This window comes from Lissotriton vulgaris, chromosome 2_2 (genome assembly GCF_964263255.1).
Source record: "Lissotriton vulgaris chromosome 2_2, aLisVul1.2, whole genome shotgun sequence".
NCBI classification, from domain to species: domain Eukaryota; kingdom Metazoa; phylum Chordata; class Amphibia; order Caudata; family Salamandridae; genus Lissotriton; species Lissotriton vulgaris.
Genome location: NC_141688.1, coordinates 108901596 through 108924218, shown reverse-complemented (window position 1 = coordinate 108924218; position 22623 = coordinate 108901596). Strand labels below are relative to the sequence as shown.

The following is a 22623-nucleotide window of genomic DNA, read 5'->3' as shown; positions in this document are numbered from 1 at the left end:
GGCCTTACCAGCGCCCCACGGGTGTTCACGAAGGTGATGGCGGTGGTCGCAGCTCATCTGCACAGGCAGGGGGTATCAGTCTTCCCATACCTCGACGACTGGTTGTTGAAGGCGGGCTCGCCCCAGGTAGTCGTCACCCACCTCCAGACTACGGCCGACCTCCTGCACTTGCTGGGGTTCTCCATCAATGTGCCGAAGTCACACCTGTGTCCCTCTCAGAAGCTCCTCTTCATCGGAGCGGTTCTCGACTCGGCGCAGTTTCGGGTTTTCCCACCCGAACAGCGGGTTCGGCATATTCAGGCTCTGGTTTCCATCTTCCAGCCGCTATCCCGAGTCTCGGTCAGGTTGACGCTGCGGCTTCTGGGGCTGATGGCCTCCTGCATCCTTCTGGTGCATCACGCCAGGTGGCGGATGCGGGCTCTGCAGTGGGACCTGAAGTTTCAGTGGGCCCAGCATCAGGGCAACCTGTCCGATCATGTCTTGATCTCGGAGGGCACTGCGAGACAACTGCAGTGGTGGCTCATGGACCGCGACTGGGTCAGTGGCAGATCCCTCTCCGTACCCCACCCGGAGCACGTAGTTGTGCCGGACGCGTCCCTCCAGGGCTGGGGAGGCCACATAGGAGAGGCGGAGATCAGAGGCCTCTGGTCTCCGGCGGAGTCCCGGCTCCATATCAACATGTTGGAGCTGCGGGCGATTCGTCTAGCACTGAAAGCATTCCTCCCCTCTGTCCGGGGGAGTGCAGTGCAAGTGTTCACCGACAACACCACCGCCATGTGGTACTGCAACAAACAAGGCGCAGTGGGGTCGTGGACCCTTTGCCAAGAGGCTCTGCGCCTATGGCAATGGCTGGAACATCAGGGCGTGACCCTGGTGGTTCAACACCTGGCAGGCTCTCTGAATGCCAGGGCGGACGAACTCAGCCGTCGGTGCATGATGGATCACGAATGGCGTCTGAACTCGGACGTGGCGCAAGGTCTCTTTCAGCAGTGGGGAGAGCCTTGGTTAGATCTATTCGCCACAGAAGAGAACGCGCAATGTCATCAGTTCTGCGCATTGGAATTTCCAAGGCGGCACTCGCTCGGAGGCGCTTTTCGTCGCGAGTGGAGCTGCGGTCTGTTGTCCGCCTATACCACTTCTGCCCAGAGTGCTGAAGAAGATCAGGCGCGACCGGGCCCAGGTTATCCTTGTGGCTCCGGACTGGGCACGAAGATACTGGTATCCCGAGCTACTCAGCATGTCAGTCGATCCCCCGATTCGTCTGCCTCTTCGGGAGGACCTTCTGTTGCAGCAGCAGGGGACGGTGCTGCACCCGAACCTGTCCAGTCTCCACCTACAAGCTTGGAGATTGAGCGGCGACAGTTGAGGCCATTTGACTTGCCTCCTGAAGTCTGTGATATCATTCTGGCAGCCAGGCGTCCCTCCACAAAGTCGGTATACGCCTGCAGGTGGAACAGATTTGTGGCATGGTGCACAGCATAGGCTGTGGATCCTCTCTCTGCACCCCTTTCGGAAGTGCTGCTCTTTCCTCTTTCCCTTGCCCAGCAGGGCTCTGCTCTGGGCACTCTTAAAGGGTACCTTTCTGCTCTTTCCGCCTTCTTAAGGCTACCTGATCAGCCTTCTTTATTCAAGTCCCCCATTGTAAGCAGATTTCTGAAGGGCATCACACACATGTTCCCTCCTGTTCCCTTCGTGATGCCCCAGTGGGACTTGAACCTTGTTCTCACTTATCTGATGTGTGCTCCCTTTGAGCCACTCCATAACTGTCCTCTCCGTCTTTTCACGTTGAAAACTGCCTTCCTGGTTGCCATCACCTCTGCCAGGAGAGTGAGTGAGCTCCAGGCTCTTTCTTCTTCTCCACCTTTCCTATCTGTTCATCCTGACAAGGTGGTGTTACGTACACGACCTTCCTTTCTGCCCAAGGTTGTCACGGCCTTCCACATCGGGCAGTCCATCACTTTGCCCACCTTCTTTCCGCCTCCGCATCCCTCGAAAGAGGAGGAGAGGCTCCACTGTCTGGATCCAAAACGTGTGCTCTCCTACTACCTAGATCGCACACGCCAATTCCGGGTGGATGACCAACTCTTTGTTGGTTACGTGGGCGCGAAGAAGGGAAAGGCGGTACACAAGAGGACCATTTCAAGGTGGATCATCTTGTGTATTCAAGCATGTTACTCCATGGCGAGGAAGGAGCCCCCTGCTGGGTTGCGGGCTCATTCCACTCGGGCCACGGCGACAACAACTGCCCTGGGCCGAGGAGTCCCTTTACAGGACATTTGCCAGGCAGCTACGTGGGCCTCGCTGCACACGTTCGCAAGACACTACTGCCTGGACAGTCAAGTCCGGAGGGATGGCTTCTTTGGCCGTTCCGTCCTCCAGGACTTTCTGGTGTAATATTGGTTCGCAGACCCACCACCGGGGTTGGTATTGCTGGGGTATCAATTCTAAGGTAAGGAATCTATCACTAACGTGTCTCTTTCAGATGCACAAGTTACTACTTGTGTAACGATATATCTGTAAGAGACATTAGTTAGTGATAGATTCCTTACCGACCCACCCATCCTCCCTGTTCTGCGAACCGATATCTAGGGTTAAGGTCATCCCCTTTCAGGGCCCTAGTTTCATGGCACCAGTGTTGGTTCTCTCATGGCTCTGCGTATCTGGCGCGGAAAAGCTGTGTATCAGAACTGACGTCAGCGCGCATGGGCGGCGTCTAAGTACTCCGACGTCATTCCGGCGCTCACGACGCCGACGACGGACGCGGAGCCGCAGACGACGCCTACCGACGTGCAGGGGTATTGCTACGCAAAAGTTTCCGGATCCAGTCTGACGCCTGGGGATATTCTAAGGTAAGGAATCTATCACTAACTAATGTCTCTTACAGATATATCGTTACACAAGTAGTAACTTGTGCTTCTTGGAGCTATGGGCGGTCTATCTGGCGCTCAAGTCCCTGTACCCCTCTCTTCAGTCCAGCCACATTCAAGTTCAGACAGACAACACAACAACGATGTTCTATCTGAACAAACAAGGAGGCACCAGGTCACGAGTTCTGTCTCTGGAAGCTCAATCCATGTGGCGGTGGCTTCTGTAGAGAGGTCTCTCTATCATTGCAGTTCACCTTCCAGGGACCCTGAATGTTCAGGCAGACAGTCTAAACAGAGACTTCATAGAAGCACACAACTGTTTGCTCAACGAAGACGTCGCTCAGGAGGTCTTTCGGCAATGGGGAGTGCCAGACCTCAATCTGTTTGCAAATGCGAAATGCCCCGTCTTCGCGTCCTGATTCCCCCAGCAGGGATTACGGGGGAATGCACTTTTGATCAGCTGGTCTCAGACATTGCTGTATGCTTTTCCTCCACTTCCTCTGATCCCGGCGGTGATACAGAAGTTCTACAGGACCAACACCAGGATGATCCTGATAGCGCCGGAGTGGCCACGCCAGTGGTGGTACCCGGATCTCCTCCAATTGTCAAAGGTTCCTCACCGGAGGCTGCCCTGCCGCCCGGACTTACTGACCAAGGACGAGGGGAGGATTTTTCAGCCCAATCTCCCTTCCCTTCGATTGATTGCATGGCTCCTGAGGTCATCCAGTATGGCCACCTAGACCTTTCGGCTGACTGTATGAACATTCTTGGAGAAGCGAAGAGGCCCTCTACCAGAAAGTCTTATGCTTTCAAATGGAAGAGGTTTTACATATGGTGTAAGGGCAATGCTCTTGATCCGATTACAGGTAAGTAACTAATCCGTTCGGAGTGGGTATGGGTTTTGGAGTGCGGGGGGGGGGGGGGGGGAATTTTAAAGGTCAGGGCGGGTATGGGTTTTTGAGTGCCAGGGGGGCAATTTTAGGGGTCAGGGCGGGTATGGGTTATGGGTTTTGGGGTGCCAGAGGGTAAATTTAGGGTTCAGGGTGGGTATGGGTTTTGGGGTGTCAGGTGGTCAATTTTAGGGGTCAGAGCGAGTATGGGTTATGGGTGCCAGGGGGGTAATTTTTGGGTTCAGGGCGGGTATGGGTTTTGGGGTGCCAGGGGCGTAATTTTAGGGTTCAGAGCGGGTATGAGTTTTGTGAGGCAGGGTAAATTTTAGGGTTCAGGGTGGATATGGGTTTTGGGGTGCTAGGGGGTAATTTTAGGGACCAGGGTGGGTATGGATTTTGGGGTGCCACAAAAGAAAGAGATGGCTGTGTTACAACAACCCTATGGTGTATGAGATCATATGTGGCCTGCTTCCTGCCCCCCATGGCTCCTCCTGCGCACCAGTGTTTCTTGTGCCCCACCTGGCACACATCATGCCGGAGGATGGTGTTGACGTTAACATTTTCCCCGCCCTGGAAAAAATGTTTGTGTACGCCCATAGGGAGGAGTCACGTCCTTCCACACAATTGGTAATCACCGTGGCAGACCGGGGATTGTTAAGGCGCACAGAGCAGGTGAGGTTTTGAAGAACAAACTGTCAATTTTTAAAATGCCTGAACATAGCAGCAGTAATTTAAATATGCAAAACAGCATGGATTACATAAGTCTAAAAAACGAGGTAAGAGCAGATTAAGAAAGTAAATGCGGCTAAAACAAGTTTAAAAATGCAAGAGGATTCTTACACTCGCTATGTGAACATCTGCGCTTCGTTCAAAAAGTAACCTTAAAGCACAACTCTCAGCCGCCATAAGATGGTAACACCTTCAAGTGGAGCTCTAGTCATCTTCTTCCTGTTCTGTGGAACCTTCCATTCCTCGAGTGAGCTCTCGAGCAGGGTTCTCAATGGTGCTTCCCAGCCCTCTGTGCTCCTTTGATATTCTAGGGTGCATTTCAACTGAGCCTGCTAACTAGTCAAATTCCCGAGGGACTTTCCTTTGTAAATGTGCTAATGTCTGCTACCTCCTCACGTATTCTCACTTCTTTCTGGCGTGAATACTGAACTCACGTCTTGGTTCCATTACAACAACTTAATTCCTTTTTGTTTGTGTGCGGATGTTCTCTTTATCTAGAACACTTAATAATAGGATCACAGCCCCTATAGAAGTGTTTGAAATGTTTAACTGACAGTGAAGCCTCTGCTGAAGGTATCGCTATTTACTAGCGATAAACCCATGTGTTGAAGTGGAGTAGTTGCAGTTAGAATCCAGGTCTCCCGGATTCATAGATGTCCATTTCCCAGGCACATCCCCTTAAATGTAGGGTGCTTGTAGAAGCCAGGATGCTGACCAATTGTGCTGACCAGTTGTGATTTAGGGGTCAAACGACCTAAGAAGCTAAGTTCTCTCTGCTCAAACCGGTCATTTATTTTATGGATTTAGAGCAGGTTCTGAGTTCTCAAAAGGCCAAGCGGTTCTGTCATCTAATTATGCTTTTGGGTGGTCAGATTTAACAGGTAAGGACTTAAACTAGTATTCAAAATGATTGTTTATTTGAGCCTTCATGCATCAGACATATATAATTATATTGGTATGTTATGTTTTCTATCTACTATTATATCTTTATTATGCTTTTTTCAGAAAATAGATGTTTTGTGTGGAATTGGAATTAAAAAAGTTGCCTGCGGGACGCAATTTTCGGTTGCACTGTCAAAGGATGGGCATGTGTACACATTTGGGCAAGGTAAGGATGGCTTTTCAGTTGCAAGTTATATGCCTTTTAATGCTAGTAGTTATTTATATCTGCTCATTTTTTCCTATGCATGTCGTTAGATAATTTATTACTACAAACTTGTGTGATAGGGTTTTTTCCCGCCATGTTGAATGGCAATGTGTGGGAGATCAGATGGAGTTAAAAGGGTGGGGATAGTCATTTTTGTAAACCATATTTAACTGTGACTCATCACTAGTGTTGTCATTGTGCTTTCAACCTTGTTGATGTTTTAAAAGCATTGCTTCAGTGACAGCTAAATGCCTTTCAGCAAGTGTTATAGATATCCCTTACACAGTTTGCAGCATTTTTCAATACTCCTAGCTCCGTTCAGCGAATACAGTGAACTAAAGAAGGAACAATTAGAGGATCAAAGTCACTTCCAGTTATAAAGCGTTGACTGTACTGTGCCAGTGAATCAATAGTGCACCAAGTAGGGCCATAAGAGGATTTTGTTATTACTGTGCTGGGATCAATCCATATCCCAATCTTTTCTTTTGACTGGCATACAATCACTGATTTCGGTTTATGATAGTAACGCCCTTTTCTGTGGAATAAACCGAGGACGCAGATCTAATTGTATCCAAATGTGTTTCCTTAGTATTGTGATCACCATTCTGACTCTGATTAGGAAGCACTCCCTAGGCTTGCGGGCCATTGACATTCCCTGTACATATTTTAAATTGTGGTGTTTACATTACTATCAATTTCAACGCTTCTGAAGCTGGCGAAATCTTGAAATAAAATTACAGGCAGGGGGATTTTTACACTATCATTAGGGGTCTAATTTACATTTTTCATTCTCTTCCATGCCTTCCCCCCCCTTTTGTAGTAACTGTCCCCAGAGAGAGCCAGAGTCACACCGAATGAAACACTAATTACCTTGGATCTGAATGGTAAAAAAGCATAAACATGAATTTAAAAATGTCAAATATCCAATGAAAGTGGACTTAATATTGTAGCCACTAATCATAAATGTTTGGTCAACCATGTGTTAACTGATTATCGTGTACAAACAAATGTGGACCCTGCAAGATCACAGTTTAGGGAAGCCATCTGGCGTGTCAGAATGGGAAACAAATAGGGATTTAGGATGCAACTGCTAACAGTCAGTATGGGAAGAAATGCCAAAAAATCACTAATTAACCATGTCACAATTGGTCCCAGAAGAACCATGAGTGCAAACATCTTGGATCCTATGTGGGCCTCATACCTTATGGCTCACTTCTCCACACAAGCGACATGTCCATTGCCTCCCATGACACTGCCAAGCAAGCTACCCTCGAATCACAACGTAAGCTAGTCATATGGAGCACCAATTTCTGTCACGATCATCAGCAACATGGAAGAGTGATGCTCCAGAAAACTAAGAAGACTATTAAAGATGGTGCCCCTGGCCCCAATGGGCTTCCCACAGCTTTGTTTGCCTCTGAGCCTGTACTATGGTCTGAGATACTAACTCCACTGTTCAAATATTTCCTAACAGCAAACACCATTCCAGACTCCTAGAGAGGCTCCATTATTCAAACAATTTGTAAAGAAAGCTTCAAATCCGATCCCTGTAACTACCGGTTGATTGCACTAATCAACAATGATGACAAGATACATGCAAGCCTGCTCCTCAATAACCTCGGAGGATGGGTGAGAGAACTGGGGATCATCCCTGTGAATCAATACAGCTTTAGAGACAGCTGTGACACCACTACCAAGCGAATGGCCCTTGCCCTATTGTGTGACAAAGCTAGTAGATGGAAAGGAACTCTCTTCACCTGCTTCGTAGACTTTAAGGCTGCGTTTGATAGTATCGCTAGAAGTTGGCTGTGGCCTACCGGACATCTTGCAGAGGGCAATAATAGAGCTACACTCGAACACCTGGGTGCAGATCAAGCTGAGGAACGTTCGCTGTATGTCATGGAGGATTCGAATAAACTCTGGCCTATAGCAAGGCTGTGTTGGCACCCTTGCTTTTCAACCTTTATATAACAGACATGTCCAACCACCTCAATGAAGCAAATTGCCACACCTCCAAGCTTGGAGGGCAAAGAATGACTCCTCTATTATACTCAGACTACTTAGTGCTCCTCAACCAGACAAAGATAGGTCTACAACGACTATTATCAACACTTCAGGGCTACACAGCAGCAAACATGCTTGGCATTAACCAATCTAAAACCAAAATGGTAGCCTTTAGCCTAAAATCTAGCTTGACGAATAGGTGGTATCTTAATGCCTGGACCCGCTGCTCAAGGTAATGAAGGTAAAATTCGGCCCTACTCTAGCTTACAGCAGTGAAGTTACTCAAGGGAAAGAAAACGGGCCTGTTGACAAACTATCACAAGAATCTATAAATCAGCGCTGCGTCTGCCAAAAAGCTCATCTCCGGCCCACGTGAGTCTAGAATTACCTTTACCAAGCAGTCCTGGGAACCTGCAAGTCGCTTTTTCAACTTCTGCCACCGGCTTAGAGATGCACTGCCGGATTCTCTGCACACCCTAATCTGGTCTGAACAGGAGCAGTCAGGACAACGATCGGCATATAAGATCCAACTAGACATCCTACTGAGGGACTTCTCATTAATAGTAGCCTGGAGCAAATACCTATCCCAGCAAGTATTTAAAAAACTGACCTGTCAACATTAGAGGACAAGGCAGCTCGTGTAAACATGCTCATGCATAGTCAGTGATGAACTTGTACTCCACGAAAAAACAACAAAGCTACATAACCAACACTTATCCAATAAGGATTAAATACAGACTGATGGCACTACGAATGGGGGAGTGGAATTTCTAGGACCTCTTTCCGGCCTGGTGCTGCTCTGTCAACCACGATACTAGCTGCCACCTATGCGGACTGGGAAAAGAAACCCTAATCCACGTCCTATGTATCTGTCCTCAGCTCTTAGTGGAAAGGAAATTGCTACTTCATGTCGACTTTATCGGCCCAGGCGTACTCACATGCCAGCAGGCAGTAATCGCCAGCTTAAATCCACAGAATTGTTAACTGAACATAAAAACAATTAAATATCTTAAAATAGTAGCGACCAAACTAGGTATAGCATGTACAACAAGAAGTACATGGAACATATACTTGGATCAAAAACATTTGGAACACTCAGGCTGAGGAGGAGCAACATCATTCACGACCTGCACCCCTTAAACCCTAAGCACTGCTTGCACCTTAAAATCTGAAGCTGATCAGATTCGCAATCTCAAAATGTTTTAAACTGAATGCCCAGGGGAAGGCCGGAGCAACAGCAGCAGACACCCAGCCTCACAACTTACTTTCTGGACATGAAGTGCTGGAATCTACATAACAGATGCTTGGACTAAATTGTGCAATTATTTTACAAGGCTGCAACACTCCAGGATTCCAACTGTTGCAGAGAAGACTAGTTGTAACAAGCCTCACTATAGACTAAGTGCAAAATGTTTAGCAGCTCTCAGCACGTTACCACCGCTTGTACTTGAAAAGGCCTTTTTTTAACAGTACTTAGTATTTTAAATACCTGTTCCTTAGTAAAGGTTTTTATTAACTGTACATTAAATATGACTATGACTATGACTCTGGCGTCCTTGAGTATCTTCAGTCCTCAGGACTCTTAATGATACACAGTTAATCCCTTAATCTGTATAGCAGGTATTTGATTTTCTTAGCTTCTACCGGCAAGCAAATTTGGCAGGTTTATTTTTATATCAAGGATAAATTATTAGCCCCTCAAATAGAACAGGTTTAATTGGTCAGAGGTGCCTCATCAATTGCCTTTTCAGCAGTTATTGCCAAAGAAAATCACAGAGTTGTACATAACAGATGTTATTACTTCTCAATTTGTGATACTAAGTTTACTGTCCTGCTGGAAATGGAAGGCTGAAGTGCTGGAATCTACATAACAGATGCTTGGACTAAATTGTGCAATTATTTTACAAGGCTGCAACACTCCAGGATTCCAACTGTTGCAGAGAAGACTAGTTGTAACAAGCCTCACTATAGACTAAGTGCAAAATGTTTAGCAGCTCTCAGCACGTTACCACCGCTTGTACTTGAAAAGGCCTTTTTTTAACAGTACTTAGTATTTTAAATACCTGTTCCTTAGTAAAGGTTTTTATTAACTGTACATTAAATATGACTATGACTATGACTCTGGCGTCCTTGAGTATCTTCAGTCCTCAGGACTCTTAATGATACACAGTTAATCCCTTAATCTGTATAGCAGGTATTTGATTTTCTTAGCTTCTACCGGCAAGCAAATTTGGCAGGTTTATTTTTATATCAAGGATAAATTATTAGCCCCTCAAATAGAACAGGTTTAATTGGTCAGAGGTGCCTCATCAATTGCCTTTTCAGCAGTTATTGCCAAAGAAAATCACAGAGTTGTACATAACAGATGTTATTACTTCTCAATTTGTGATACTAAGTTTACTGTCCTGCTGGAAATGGAAGGCTGAGCTAGACTTGCTGGGATTCAAATGTATGGCCCGCAGATGACAGCCGGTGTATTCAGTAAATGTGAAGCTCATTGAGCGATCCAGGCAGATGTGAAAAGTTTGTTTGATAGAGACATTTCCCTTAGTATCTTCCCTTTAAAGACTACTAAATAACTTTGTTGACTCAATGATTCATATTCTCCAAGCCCTCCTGCTTTCTTTTGGAGGGTTATCTTGTGCATTGAAATATCTGTATTTGAATACGGCGCTCTGAAACCATATCTTCAACCAGCATGAGTTTTTGCTTTACTTGTCACGTACAGGTTGTAAATGTAAATAATCAAAAGCTTGTTACAGAAGGCAGATTCCAGACCCTATTGAGTCTAATCTATCAGTTTATGAAAATACACTTGAGGCATAGATGGTTCTGTCATGCCCCCACAGACCGAGCTGGCTTGTTTCACCCTTTTTGAATAAGCTAACCTGTCTTGATAATAGATATTTGATTGTTGTCTCTTGTAAACAAAGCTTTATTCCGGTTGCCTACTAATTGAGGGCATTGCAGGGGTCGTTATCCATACTACAATGCTAATCATTTAATGCATTTTCACCTGTAGTATATTTGCCGATCTAACCTGCCCCCTAGGTGCTTCCATTATTCACTTAATTTAATGTGTGATTGGAAATGTAGGGTGGCTATCCACCAGAAAGGGTTTCTAAGCATTCAAGTTTCAGAGCTGTATCAGCATTGAAGAACGCCACCCAAATTGGAGCTGACTGTGAGGCTAAGTGGGTCTTTTTTGTGAACATAGATAGCCCCATGGGATGTGGACTCCAAGGGTTTAGTTGTTGTAAGAAATTCCACAATAGCAGTTGTTTTCTCTTTTTGTGTATTGAATGAAAAACCTCCCACCTCACCGTTTTGCATAGGTTAGCTAAACCTTTGGAAAATGCCATCACTTCACTGCGTCTGTAGCGCCCTTTAGTGCTGTGAGGATGCAGTAATTCTTTCCATCTTTGTCACCATAGACATTGATGTCATCTTTGATTTGAGCTGCCAAAGGTGTACTTGTACGTTCAACCTTGATTCCACCCTGTACTCCTCTGAATATCTCATCCTTTACTCCATGCATACTTCCGCACCAAGAGGTGTCAAGCATTAATATTACAAAAGGCCATGGCTACTCATGCAGCACCCAGTGCATCGATTGCATGCGTCCAGTGTTTGCCAAAAGAAATGTTCTGGATGTGAAACGAGAAGCTTTTCTTGGAGCAGTAGTAGTGTCCATGGTGTCTCCCAAAATAACTTTCATTTAGTCCCAAATAAGTGGATCTCCGGCAAGTTTTATAACATTGTCTAGCCATAGTTGACAATGCCCTGAATTAAACCAACTGTATCCTAATTGACCCCCCCCCCCTTCCACCAACTGCCCAAAGGTGTCTTTTGCACAGTCTATACCCTTTTACCCCAGCTTTGTAATCGGTAAACACTAACATTCATTCCCAATATGCCTGATCTAGGCTATCCTATATTCTTTTTAAACCTTGTGCTGGATGATTTGTATGTACTTGGGAGTGGATTCCGGGCAAATTCTCTCCATAATATAAAAACCCCTGTGAATAAAATGTTGCTTCTGCTGTCTGTCGAACCAAGTCAACACAGGTTATAACTCCATTAATGTATAGACGTCTCATTTGACCTCTATAGTTGCGAGGATTTTCAAATTCTGTTAAGCAGTCATAGAAATTTCGCCTACTCTGTCTCTCGGTGTGCCTCGCCAACTGCCCGGTGTCTGCTCTTTCCTTTGAGTTCTGGGCATCTTCCAAGAGTCTGTCAGTATGAGCTTTCCTGGGGCCTCAGCTGCACCAGCCACCTATGGAATGTAAAAGTGTGTTTTACCATTAAGGATGACTTTGAGCTTCGCCTGGTGGAGAAGCCCATAGTTCTGTATCATGGCACAGAGCTTTTTCTTTACTACTTTAAAGGATTTTCACTGTTTAGGTGATTCATCGGTCTTCTGTGTTTTTTTGTTGAGCATATAGTCCCTATAGTTAAGAATCTTGTCAAGGATAGCCTAGGCACGGCCCTGGGAGGAGCATGCAGTAATTTAGCTTTATGAGCTCTCTTAACAGCTAGATAGTTCTTCTGGTGCTGCAAAGATCCTGATCCAGTCCTTCTAAGAGTCTGACCATCCTATGATTGCTCCTTCAGGACCTCCTCTCGACATCTTTGACTAATTCAACCACGATGTTGGAGGTCGCTAGAACCTGTATCTATGCTGACCAAGGCTCCATGCAGAGTTTTCCAGTATCAACATTTTCCCTTCTCCTTCTGTGATCCTTGTCCACAGCGTTTCTCAAAACTTGGAGTAATTGATACATCATTATCCATTTTTCCAGTTCTCCTGCTAGAGAGTTTCAGGTGACATTTATTACTTTGAGGACTATCTCCATTGAAACGTCTGCTTCCACAGTTTCTCAGTGCACCTCTTTCAGTCACGCTGGATGAGTCGAGTCAAAAGTAAGTGGGGCCCGGGCAAATTTGTCCCTCCTGCTTTGGTTGTGCATTTGGACCACTTTGTTTTGCACCATTTCTGCATCTATAATCCAGCCAGTCTCTTTTTTCCCAGTTGAAGCATACAGCATCCGAATGCCAAGGGCAGAACCAGCAGAAACCTACGATAGATGTGACAGGGTCTTTCCATGTTCTCACAGGCACAAACCCAACAGCTAAAATACATGCTGAGAATTTTCCCATATTACTGTTTAACTTCTCCCCCTAATTCTCTGCAAGTGTGTCTTTCGCCTTGTCGCTGCCAAGACACACTTTTATTGCGACCATTTGAGACGCCATTCACCCTGCGTTACCCTGACCATTGGTCCTGGGGACATCACATTTTGTGGCACCAGGCAGTCTTTTAGGCATGAATGCACCCCAGCACCCCTTCACTCCCAGTATGTGCCATTATGTCATAAAGTGCCAGTGTCCAGACAAGTGTGTATTGTTGTATGCTTCCTCACCCAATACTCTTGGTGCAGGAGTGTCACTAAAGTTTTTTCGCACCAGGAAACTAGTGAAGCCCCCGCATACAATAATGGAAGTGAGCGTATTGGAAGAACTAGTGCTGCACTGGGAACTCTGTGGAGACATGACCCACTTAAACATTGCAGTGTCTACCAAGTCCCCTTTAGCCTCTGTGTTACATAGTCCATAATCCTCATAGAGAGCTAGGAATCCTGAAGTACCTTCTGTGCACGTTACCCTGGCAGGGCAGTGCATCTTTACTCTCTTAGGCCCATCCAATTACTCAATCCTCTGACTAAGCTCATTTAAGTCACTCTCTGACCCTGAGGATTGGACCAGCTTTAGCCCTGAAGTCATAGGACACTCAAAAGCAAAAGACCTCAAGCAAACAGCTCAACCTGCCTGGCTAAGCAGGCCTGTCTCATACCAAGGTCTGCTATAGTGTACCATGACTGCAGAATTTCCAGAATGAAGAACAATCACACTCATTCATCCAGGCCTTGATCTGTACTGGCCAAATCTCTTTTAGCACCTGTCTACCTCTGCAAGGATTCTCTTCGTATCGATTCTTTAGGGCTGCTGATCTCAGACATCAATCTCTCTGGGGTATTGTGTCTCTTCCTAACACCACCTCTTGTTGCTCTTTCATGTCACACCTTCTCTTCACCACCACCATTGCACTCTTGAGATCCCTATTTCTTTCCCTGTAAGATCGCCATCTCGGTCCACCAGTGAACAGGGTTCTCAGCAGCTAGCTGCACTTCACTCCTTGCACCTAACCGAAAAGTGGGGGCTACCTCTTCTCAAATCCACTGACCAGACGTTCACCGGAGACCATGGCAACATCATGGTTGCATGCAAAGCAGAAGCACTTCATTTTACTGACGAGACTTATCTGACAGAGCTATTTATTGGTCTCACTGCTTTTTACTTTGTGGGAAGAAAGCAGGAGTTCCCTTCAAATACGAATTCACTTGTATGAGGAAGAATGTGCCATGAGAAGCATGTTTTAAAATTGTTGTGTTCATTGTGAATCATCTAATGTCAGCTTGTTACTGTGTAAACTCATATGCTACTAAACCAGAGGAGATTAAAACAGTTTTAATGCAGCATGTAAATTATTTATGTATTTTAGATCGTCTGATTGGCTTGCCCGAAGGCCGAGCTCGTAATCACAATAGACCTCAGCAAGTGCCAGTGCTTTTGGGTATCTTCATTGAAGATATAGCAGTAGGAGCAGAGCATACACTTGCGCTTTCCTCAGCTGGTGATGTTTATGCCTGGGGCAGTAATTCTGAAGGACAGGTATGTATTACTCAATCTAAATTTGTGTTTTATTTCTGTAGCACTTCAGTGCCTATAAAGTATTTATTTTGTCTTTAAAATAAAAAGAGAAATTCTGCAGCTCGTCTAAGTCTTCAGTGTGAAATTCAAAATAAGAAGCAGCCTGTGTCTCACTCTTTCATGCCTAATGAAAGAGCGGAGCGGAGGGCGGGACAGGAAGAGCCAGTGACCCCACCCACACTCTCGCGCTGTTAGCGCTCTAGCTGATCACTTCAGGCAGGGCATTTAAGCCTTCTCGTCGCCCAAGCGCGCAGCGGTTGCGCGCAGGGGGCGCCTTAGTCGCGCCTGAGACGAGCCAGAGAGGAGCCCGTCTGTGCCCGTCCGTGACCGAACGGGGCCAGGGGCCATGACCCCTACTTCTGTTGCTTCCACCTGTAGAGTAGCGGATAGACTAAGTTACTCTTCGAATGACTTACGTAATCTGTGGCACCCGCCGCCTAAAGGCTGCGCACAGGATCCCGGCCCATGTCCTGGGGGCCCGTTTTCCTGCAAACATTGTCATTTCCAGTCACTTCCTGGTCCCCCCTTTTCAGACATTCCAACTCCTGTGGACCTCAACCCTCTGCCCCCCAGGGGTAATAGCATACTATGTAATGTCAGATCTCTCCCTAAGCACCATTCGGAAGTTTGGGACTTAATACACTCAAACCGCCCCGACTACTGCTTCTGTACCGAGACCTGGCTTAAACCCCATCTGGTCCCTGCTATCACCTTGGGGGTCCCTTTGGGGTACAAGATTCTTAGGCTGGACCGCCCTGTTAAAACTGGCGGCGGGGTCGCGGTAATCTACAAGGATACTCTTACTGTCACTCTTCTCGACCAATGCTGCACTGACGACATTGAGATACTGGTTTTTAAAATTGGTTTCTTGCCCCAATCTTATTGGAAGGGAGCATTAGTGTACCGTCCTCCGGGCCCCTACACTGAGGCTTCGTCTATCCTCCTGGAGACTCTAGCCCCCCATATCAGATCTGGAACTAATTTTGTACTCCTAGGGGACTTCAATGTCCACAGCGAACTATCTGATAACGCTGAAACTCGCAATTTGTTGACTGACCTATCTGCCCTAGGCTTCAAACAGTGCAACCGGGGTCCAACTCATCAGGCCGGTCATACCCTCGACTTAATCCTATCGAACTCTCATTCCCTGACCTGTCACCCCCCTTCACAGGTGGAATTGACCGACCACTTTATAATCAACTTCCTCCTTCCCACTCTCTCGGAGGAACGCCCCAACCCTGTCCCCCTGCCGCTATGGCGCAGGCAGTGGCACAAGGTGTCCGTTGATTCCTTTAGAACTGCCTTTATTCCTCCTGATTTTCTTCCCTCAGACTCCCCCAACTTGGCCTTGTCCAAATTCAATAATGCTTTGAGTACAGCGGTCAACATGATCGCCCCCCTAAGACGCTGTAATCAGCGGTCGGACCGTAAACAAGAACTATGGTACTCAGACCTACTGCGCGCGGAGAAAAGAGCTTGCAGAAAGCTGGAGAAATCTTGGAGACTCTCGCGCAGCACTGTCGATAGAGATAGGTATAGCTCAGCAATGAGACTCTATCATAAAAACATCAGAGCTGCCCGTAAGTCCCATATTATCTCCCAACTCTCTGGGGCCGGTAATAACCCCAAAATGTTGTACCAGGTGCTCTGCACATTTACCAAGCCTGTCGCTTGCGACAGTGCAGAAGTGCTAACCCAAAAACTGTGCGATGACACGGCCGTTTTTTTCTCGGAGAAAATTGATGCCATTTACCAAAAAATCTCCCAATCAAGCACATCCGTGGATGATAATGTCCCCTCTTCCAGTTTTCAGCCTGGAACAGCCTGTGCTGCCCCAGCCTCACTATCATTCATCCCTGAGATCACCTTAGATCAGGTCAACTCTCTGATTGGGACCATTAAGTCAGGCAGCCCAGTAGACCTCGTACCTGCCCGGGTCATGCACCTCATTGGGAGTGTCCTCAGCCCCTGCATTCGGACGGTGATCAACCGCTCCCTATCTGAGGGACTGGTCCCCCGGGTGTGGAAGGAGGCCATAGTCAAGCCTATCAGGAAGAACACCGCCATCCCTTGGTCAGACATGACCAACCTGAGGCCAATCTCCCTTCTGCCATTCATCGGCAAATTGACAGAGAAGCATGTCAATCACCATCTCTCCACCTTCATTGAGCAGACTGGCAGCTTAGACCATTCTCAGTCCGGGTTCAGGCCTAGGCATGGTACTGAGACCGCCCTCCTCTCCGTTACGGATGCCATACGCATGTCCCTGGACAGAGGGCTGTCTGTGGTGTTGGTGCTGCTGGACTTGTCCGCAGCATTCGACACCATATCCCACGCCATTCTCCTTACCAGATTAAAGGAGACAGGCATTGACAAATCTGCCCTGGCATGGTTTACCAGCTTTCTTTCAGAGCGGACTCAGAAGGTGAACATGGGCTCCTTTAGTTCCACCTCGGCTAACATCATCAGAGGAGTCCCGCAGGGCTCATGTCTTAGCCCTACGTTGTTTAACGTATATGTCTCCTCTCTGGCCAACATGACAAGGTCCTTTGGGTTCATGCCTATCTCCTACGCTGACGACACGCAGCTGCTGTTTACTTTTAAGACCTTTACTCCAGAGATTAGACAAACTTTCTCCAACGGCATGACTGCAATCGCCAGCTGGATGGCCAAAAACTTTCTACAGTGCAATGTGGGAAAGTCTGAGGTCATGTTATTCGGAGAGGCGAGAATCCTCTGGACCCCAGACTGGTGGCCTCCAAGCTTGGGACAGGCCCCGCTCCCCAAACAGGTAGTAAAGAACCTGGGGGTGCGTCTAGACCAGGACCTCACCCTTTTTCACCATGCCAGCACCACTGCAGGGTCCTGCTTCCACATTATCGGCCTCCTTCGGAAGGTGTTCCCCCTTCTACCCGACGATACCCGGAAGACCCTGGTCCAGGCCCTCGTTTTGAGCCGCCTGGACTATTGTAATGGCTTACTTCTAGCTGCCAATGAGGGAGTGCTCAATAAACTACAGGTGGTGCAGAACACCGCAGCACGGCTGGTGACCAACACCCCCCCCCAGAACACCGTCCCTCCCCCTCCTTAAGGCCCTTCATTGGCTTCCTATCCGGAAACGGGTAGAATTCAAGATCAGCTGTGTGATACACAAAAGTTTACACAATCTGGGACCACATTACTTGACAGACAAATTTGTTTACCACCGCCCATCCCGCATCCTCAGGTCCTCCAACCAACAGCTGCTTCAGGTTCCTAGACATTATAAGACCAGACAGGGAGGCCGTGCCCTCTCCATCATGGGTCCTCGTCTATGGAACAACCTCCCCCTCTCCCTCAGAGAATGCCAGAGTCACTCAGCTTTCAGGAAACGCCTAAAGACTGTACTATTCTAGGAGGAGCTCTTCGACCTGTTCACCTCACAGCACCGCGCGGAGATACACCTTCGGGTGTGATGCCGGCGCGTAACAAGCCTATAAATAAATAAATAAATAAATAATGTTTCAGCGGCATATGTCTACAGTGACTTGCACTCCCCCACTCTATGGCCTTTCAGATGCACAAGCTTAAAATTTGGTGAATCTCCGTCAGCCCTGCCTTCCCTTCAGAGGCATAAGTGTGGCATGATACTAACTATACCCCATGTTTGCGATGAGGTGATCTCTTTTGAACTCTGTCAGCTTTTCACAGGGGCACACATATTGTGATTGATAAGTGCCCCTAGTGACCTTTCAGCAGCACAAGTATTACATTTGACAGCCCACCTGACTTTTAGGAGTACTAACCTGAGAGAGGGGTCCCTCTTCCCACATTTAGTTCGCTTTTAGAACCAATCCTAGATGTCACTAATTCTATCCAAACGAATTGGTTGTTCTGTGGCATAAGCTTAATTGGTTACTAATGGAGCACTCCACATCCAAACTTAACAGTACCTTGTGCCCCACAGTTGTAGTACACCCCTGCTGTTGGCCTGGGGCATCTCAACTGTCTCCACAATACCCAATCTTGTGACCTTTATGATAAAGATCCGTTTCATTTTGGATTTTCCACTTGTGAATCATATGTGAAGTACAGCAGTAATTTTCAAAGTCTGCGCCTGCTGAAATGTACTGTTGTTTCTATGGTCTTTCACCACCTGTATACGCTTTACCTTCTGTCGTACCTGGTTTGCTCGTCACTGGTCAGCATGTGTTGCAAGCTACATGAGATTAGTAAACTGCGAGGTAGTTCAATATAATGCAGCTATACTAAGCAAATACCTAAAAGTTACTCAAATAGCATTAGATAAAACTACCCCTCAGAATGGGGGCGCCCTACATACGTTGTCAGCTGCCTGATACAAATATTGCCTATTTCACATGCAGTATCTTGTCTTCACTCTTAAGGCTTTTATCAAACAGAGTCGGGGTCAGACATATCTTCGTATAATGCAATTTTTTATAATGGATTATTTTTCCCTTTTGCGGTTATTCGATTCCAAAACTGCTTCATGTCCTGCTAAAGGAAGCCTGCTCTGTAAAGCAGCTGCTTTGTTAACCTTATGTTACTTGAAGATCTCGTATGCCATTTCAAAGCTCTTTACAGATACTATCACATCGTACCCTAGGATATATTAGAGAGCATACACCTTAGGGGTGTGTTGGCAAAGTTCAGCGTCATTCAGCAAAGCAGTACTCCCTCCTAACACAAACACAACCTGCAGAGTCTCTAATTCAAGTTTCTTAATCTCTATGATATTTCAAGTTGCTTTTTCTTAATTCCCCATCTTTCCCTTCCACGCTTTAGGTTCTCCTCTTTTTTTTGTCACCTCAGTGCTGTGGCTTTTCTCATTTCATTTAACAGTGTGCCCTAGTCGTTATTGCTTTGTAAAAGAGGCTTTCTGTTATCTGGGTTCTTGATTTTTCAGTTCTTTCCACCATGATCAGGCTAGTTCTTTGGGGTCTGTGAGACAAAAGAGCAACAAGGTAATGCTTGTGATGAGGACTAGTGTCATTTCTTGACCAATACGAGCTAGATGCTACTGTAGGTCACTGAAAGTACCTCCTTTTAGGCCGTGACTTGCAGTGTGTAGCAAACCCATATAATCAAGGTTTTCTCTTGAAGAAAGTGGATTAAAACATCAGGTTTAGTTAGTACTTTTATGTAGTACACTAACATATTAGCCCTGTCAGGAATATATTTTTGAAAAAAAGACATTTAGTTCTGTTAAATATGAAATGCTTGAAAAATATGTTAATACAACCCAGAATGCATCTGATAGAGACTTCTAGCCACAGATTGCTTACCTTAGAATACTCCCCAGGTGTCAGAATGGATCTGTACATTTTTCATGTGCAGTACCCTTGTGCGCTGGTAGGTGGAGTCCATCTCTACGTGGCATCATCGTCTGCTCCGGAAATGACATGTGTAGTGCCTATATAGGTGCCTCCTCTACTTGCAATACTTTTCTTTCTGCGCCAGTCAGTTCATATCTAGAGTTGAGTAATTTTTTACTGACTTATTTTGACATTTTGAGGAGCGTTTTTCAATACTTAGTCTTGGTATGTCGCGAATGTCCTCTAGGATGGCTTTCAAATGTTGGTGACAAACCCACATTTGGTGTGCCTCTTGTGCATGGAGCATGACCACAACGCCAAGACCTGAATCATTTGCCACACCATGCACTCCAAGGCCTTGAGGGAGCGGTCCCTCAAGCTCCTCGACATGCGACACCACAACATTCACGATCTCGTCGATAGGAAGGTCTTGAGATCGGTCATAGAACCACTCCAAGCTCTTGTCATTGCTATCGAGGTTGTTGGAAAAATAAACATTTTGTAAGTCCCACTGAGACCAGAAAAGTAAGAAGTCGAAGAGATCTTTGACTTCGCCACATCTGTCGAAGTCATCCAACAAGACGAGGGAGTGTCAGCACTCGAGGCCAACTATGTGGTGGAGACTACTATCAGAGTTTCCGGGAGCCAGAGTGAATATATATGGCCATGCACCTGATATTTTGAAGACCTGTCAACACTGGAGCAGCTTCTGGCCTCCCAGTCTGAAGAAGGCACGCTACTGGTCTTCCACCGGTGGGTTTACCCCTGGCGCCGTCGGGCCCCTTAGATACGTTGATGGATCTGGATCAGTTGAGCCAACTCAACTTTCCTTGGGGCCTGCTCCAGCGCTGACACTCCCCTGCGCTGCTAACGCCCCTCTGCAGTGTCATCCCCGACTTCACATGGAGCTAGGTCTTCATGATGGAACCAGTGCCTTATTCGTATGATAGGCCTAGTTTGGAGGATGAATGGGAGGGGTCTGCTGATCCTTATTGATACCAGTTATAAGAGACGGAGGACAGCTGGTCAGAAGATCTACTGGATGCCAGTGGAATGGTCACCTCCCAGACACTCGCTTGTCCTCTTCCCATGTGGAGAAGTGTGGCTCAGGGGTTAGAGGCGGCAGACCCGGAATCTGAGATCGGCCCTGGACCAGTGTTCAATTCCCCGCCTCGGCGGGTCTTGGGCTCAAAAATTCCACGGACTCGATAATTCTCGCTCCGGTGCCTTCTCGACTCACGGGTTCACACTCTGCGACTCTGGGCAATAGCTTGCTTAATCTCCACAACGGCCCCTCGCGGCGGGATGCCTGGCTTTCACCTTGTGGATACCCTGCCGGAGTTATCTCACAGGGGAATACCAGGACGGGTTCCCTAAGCAAGCGCCGGGAAACCCTCTGTGGGTAGCTGTGCGCTATACAAGCTCAAATACATTTACATTTACATTTACATACCGGAGCTATTGAGGAGGATGCCTCTATTGCAATGGTGGTGTGAAGGTCAGCTGAGGTCCTGGACCTTATGCTACCCTCAGGGGCAGTCAAGACGAACATCTTGACTGAAATTCTTCAGCTGGGAAGTGCCCTCAGAAAAATATTACTCCCATTTTATGAAGCCCTTTCAGATGTCCTACTCCAGGCCTGGTCCAAACACTGCACATGGGCTCCTGTGCATATGAGTATTGCCTGCTACAGTCGTCCGGCACCAGGGAATCCCAGTTTAATCACTCATCACCCCACCCCAGAGAGCTTGGTGGTCTAGGCTTCTACCTCCAAAGTTCACTGCAATGCATTCCCTTCCACTCCACTGGGCTGGTAATCCAAAAGGCTGAATACCTTTGCGAAGAGAATGTTCTCTTCTGGCAGTCTGGCACTGCGGTTATTGTGATGTTGCCCAGACCATGCCCCGTTTTGCTGGTTGATGCCATGAGAACGGCTACCCATTATAGGCTGCATTGGATTCCACCCTCCGGTATTGCTACCATTCCACTGATTTAAGTTATGGTCCAGCCAAGGTTCCCCTCTTGTTCCACTTCCCGTGTGGTTGGTGCCTCTCAGCCAGCTCCACCTATTACTGCGATAGTCGGAAACCATATAGAAATAGGATAGAGGTTTGGCTGAAACTGAGGAGTTAATGTTACATGGGGGCCCTGCAATTATATGTTCCACCGAACACGAATCCTCAAATGTCACAACAACACAGTCCCCTTGAATGTTTTTTTTGTTATCGCCTACCCAAGGGGCTCTCTCTACCATAAATACGTTACTGTGGATATTTGGTGGTAGTGGATGATTTTGGTCTAACCAATGGCAGACTTTGTTTTTGAGAGCCCAAAAGGATTCAGTTGTTGTGGGGGCAAGCTCAGGAACGCCTGTTAACACTATTACATAGGGGCATGCGTCAGGTGGTAAATTAATATTGCGGCGTACCTTAGGTTTCACAGGTGGGGGAGTTGGTGATTTAGGCACCGGGATGGGGGGTCCTTCAGAAGTCTGGGATTTACTGGGGGCATTGGGTGGCAGTTTGGCTGCACAGTTGTTGGTGGTCTTCAGAGTAGGGGTTTTAGATGGAGGTGATTTGATGGTCACATTTTTCGCTGTTGGCTGTTTAGAGGGTGCCGGTGGTTTGGTATTGGACAGTACTGGAGTACTCGAGGCTTTTTGGACAGGGGCTTTTGGGTGTTTTTTAGCTCCAGGTGTATAGCCTGGAGCTGCTGTTCAATCCCCTGTAATCTAGTCTCCAAGGGTGTGAGTGAAGATGTAATAAGATTGGATAAGGAACTCATGAATATGCCATTTCTGTCTTCCAATCCCTCCGTGGTTTCATCCAGGCTGCTTGTCTCAAGGAGACTCGCAAGACTGGTGTTGGAAACTGAATTGTCAGGAAGACCCATCGGGG

The 22623-nt window shown here is 47.0% G+C and overlaps 1 protein-coding gene across 9 annotated transcripts in view; it reads left to right on the top strand.

Annotated features, from left to right (window-relative positions):
• The window catches only part of HERC1 (HECT and RLD domain containing E3 ubiquitin protein ligase family member 1), a 2101515-nt gene that overhangs the window by 1859086 nt on the left and 219806 nt on the right, over positions 1-22623 (top strand). For all 9 annotated transcript variants that reach the window (XM_086959402.1, XM_086959399.1, XM_086959397.1 and 6 more), the window contains exons 68-69: positions 5492-5594; positions 14203-14372. In XM_086959402.1, the coding sequence (XP_086815528.1) occupies positions 5492-5594; positions 14203-14372 (273 nt within the window). The remainder of the gene's footprint in view (positions 1-5491; positions 5595-14202; positions 14373-22623) is intronic.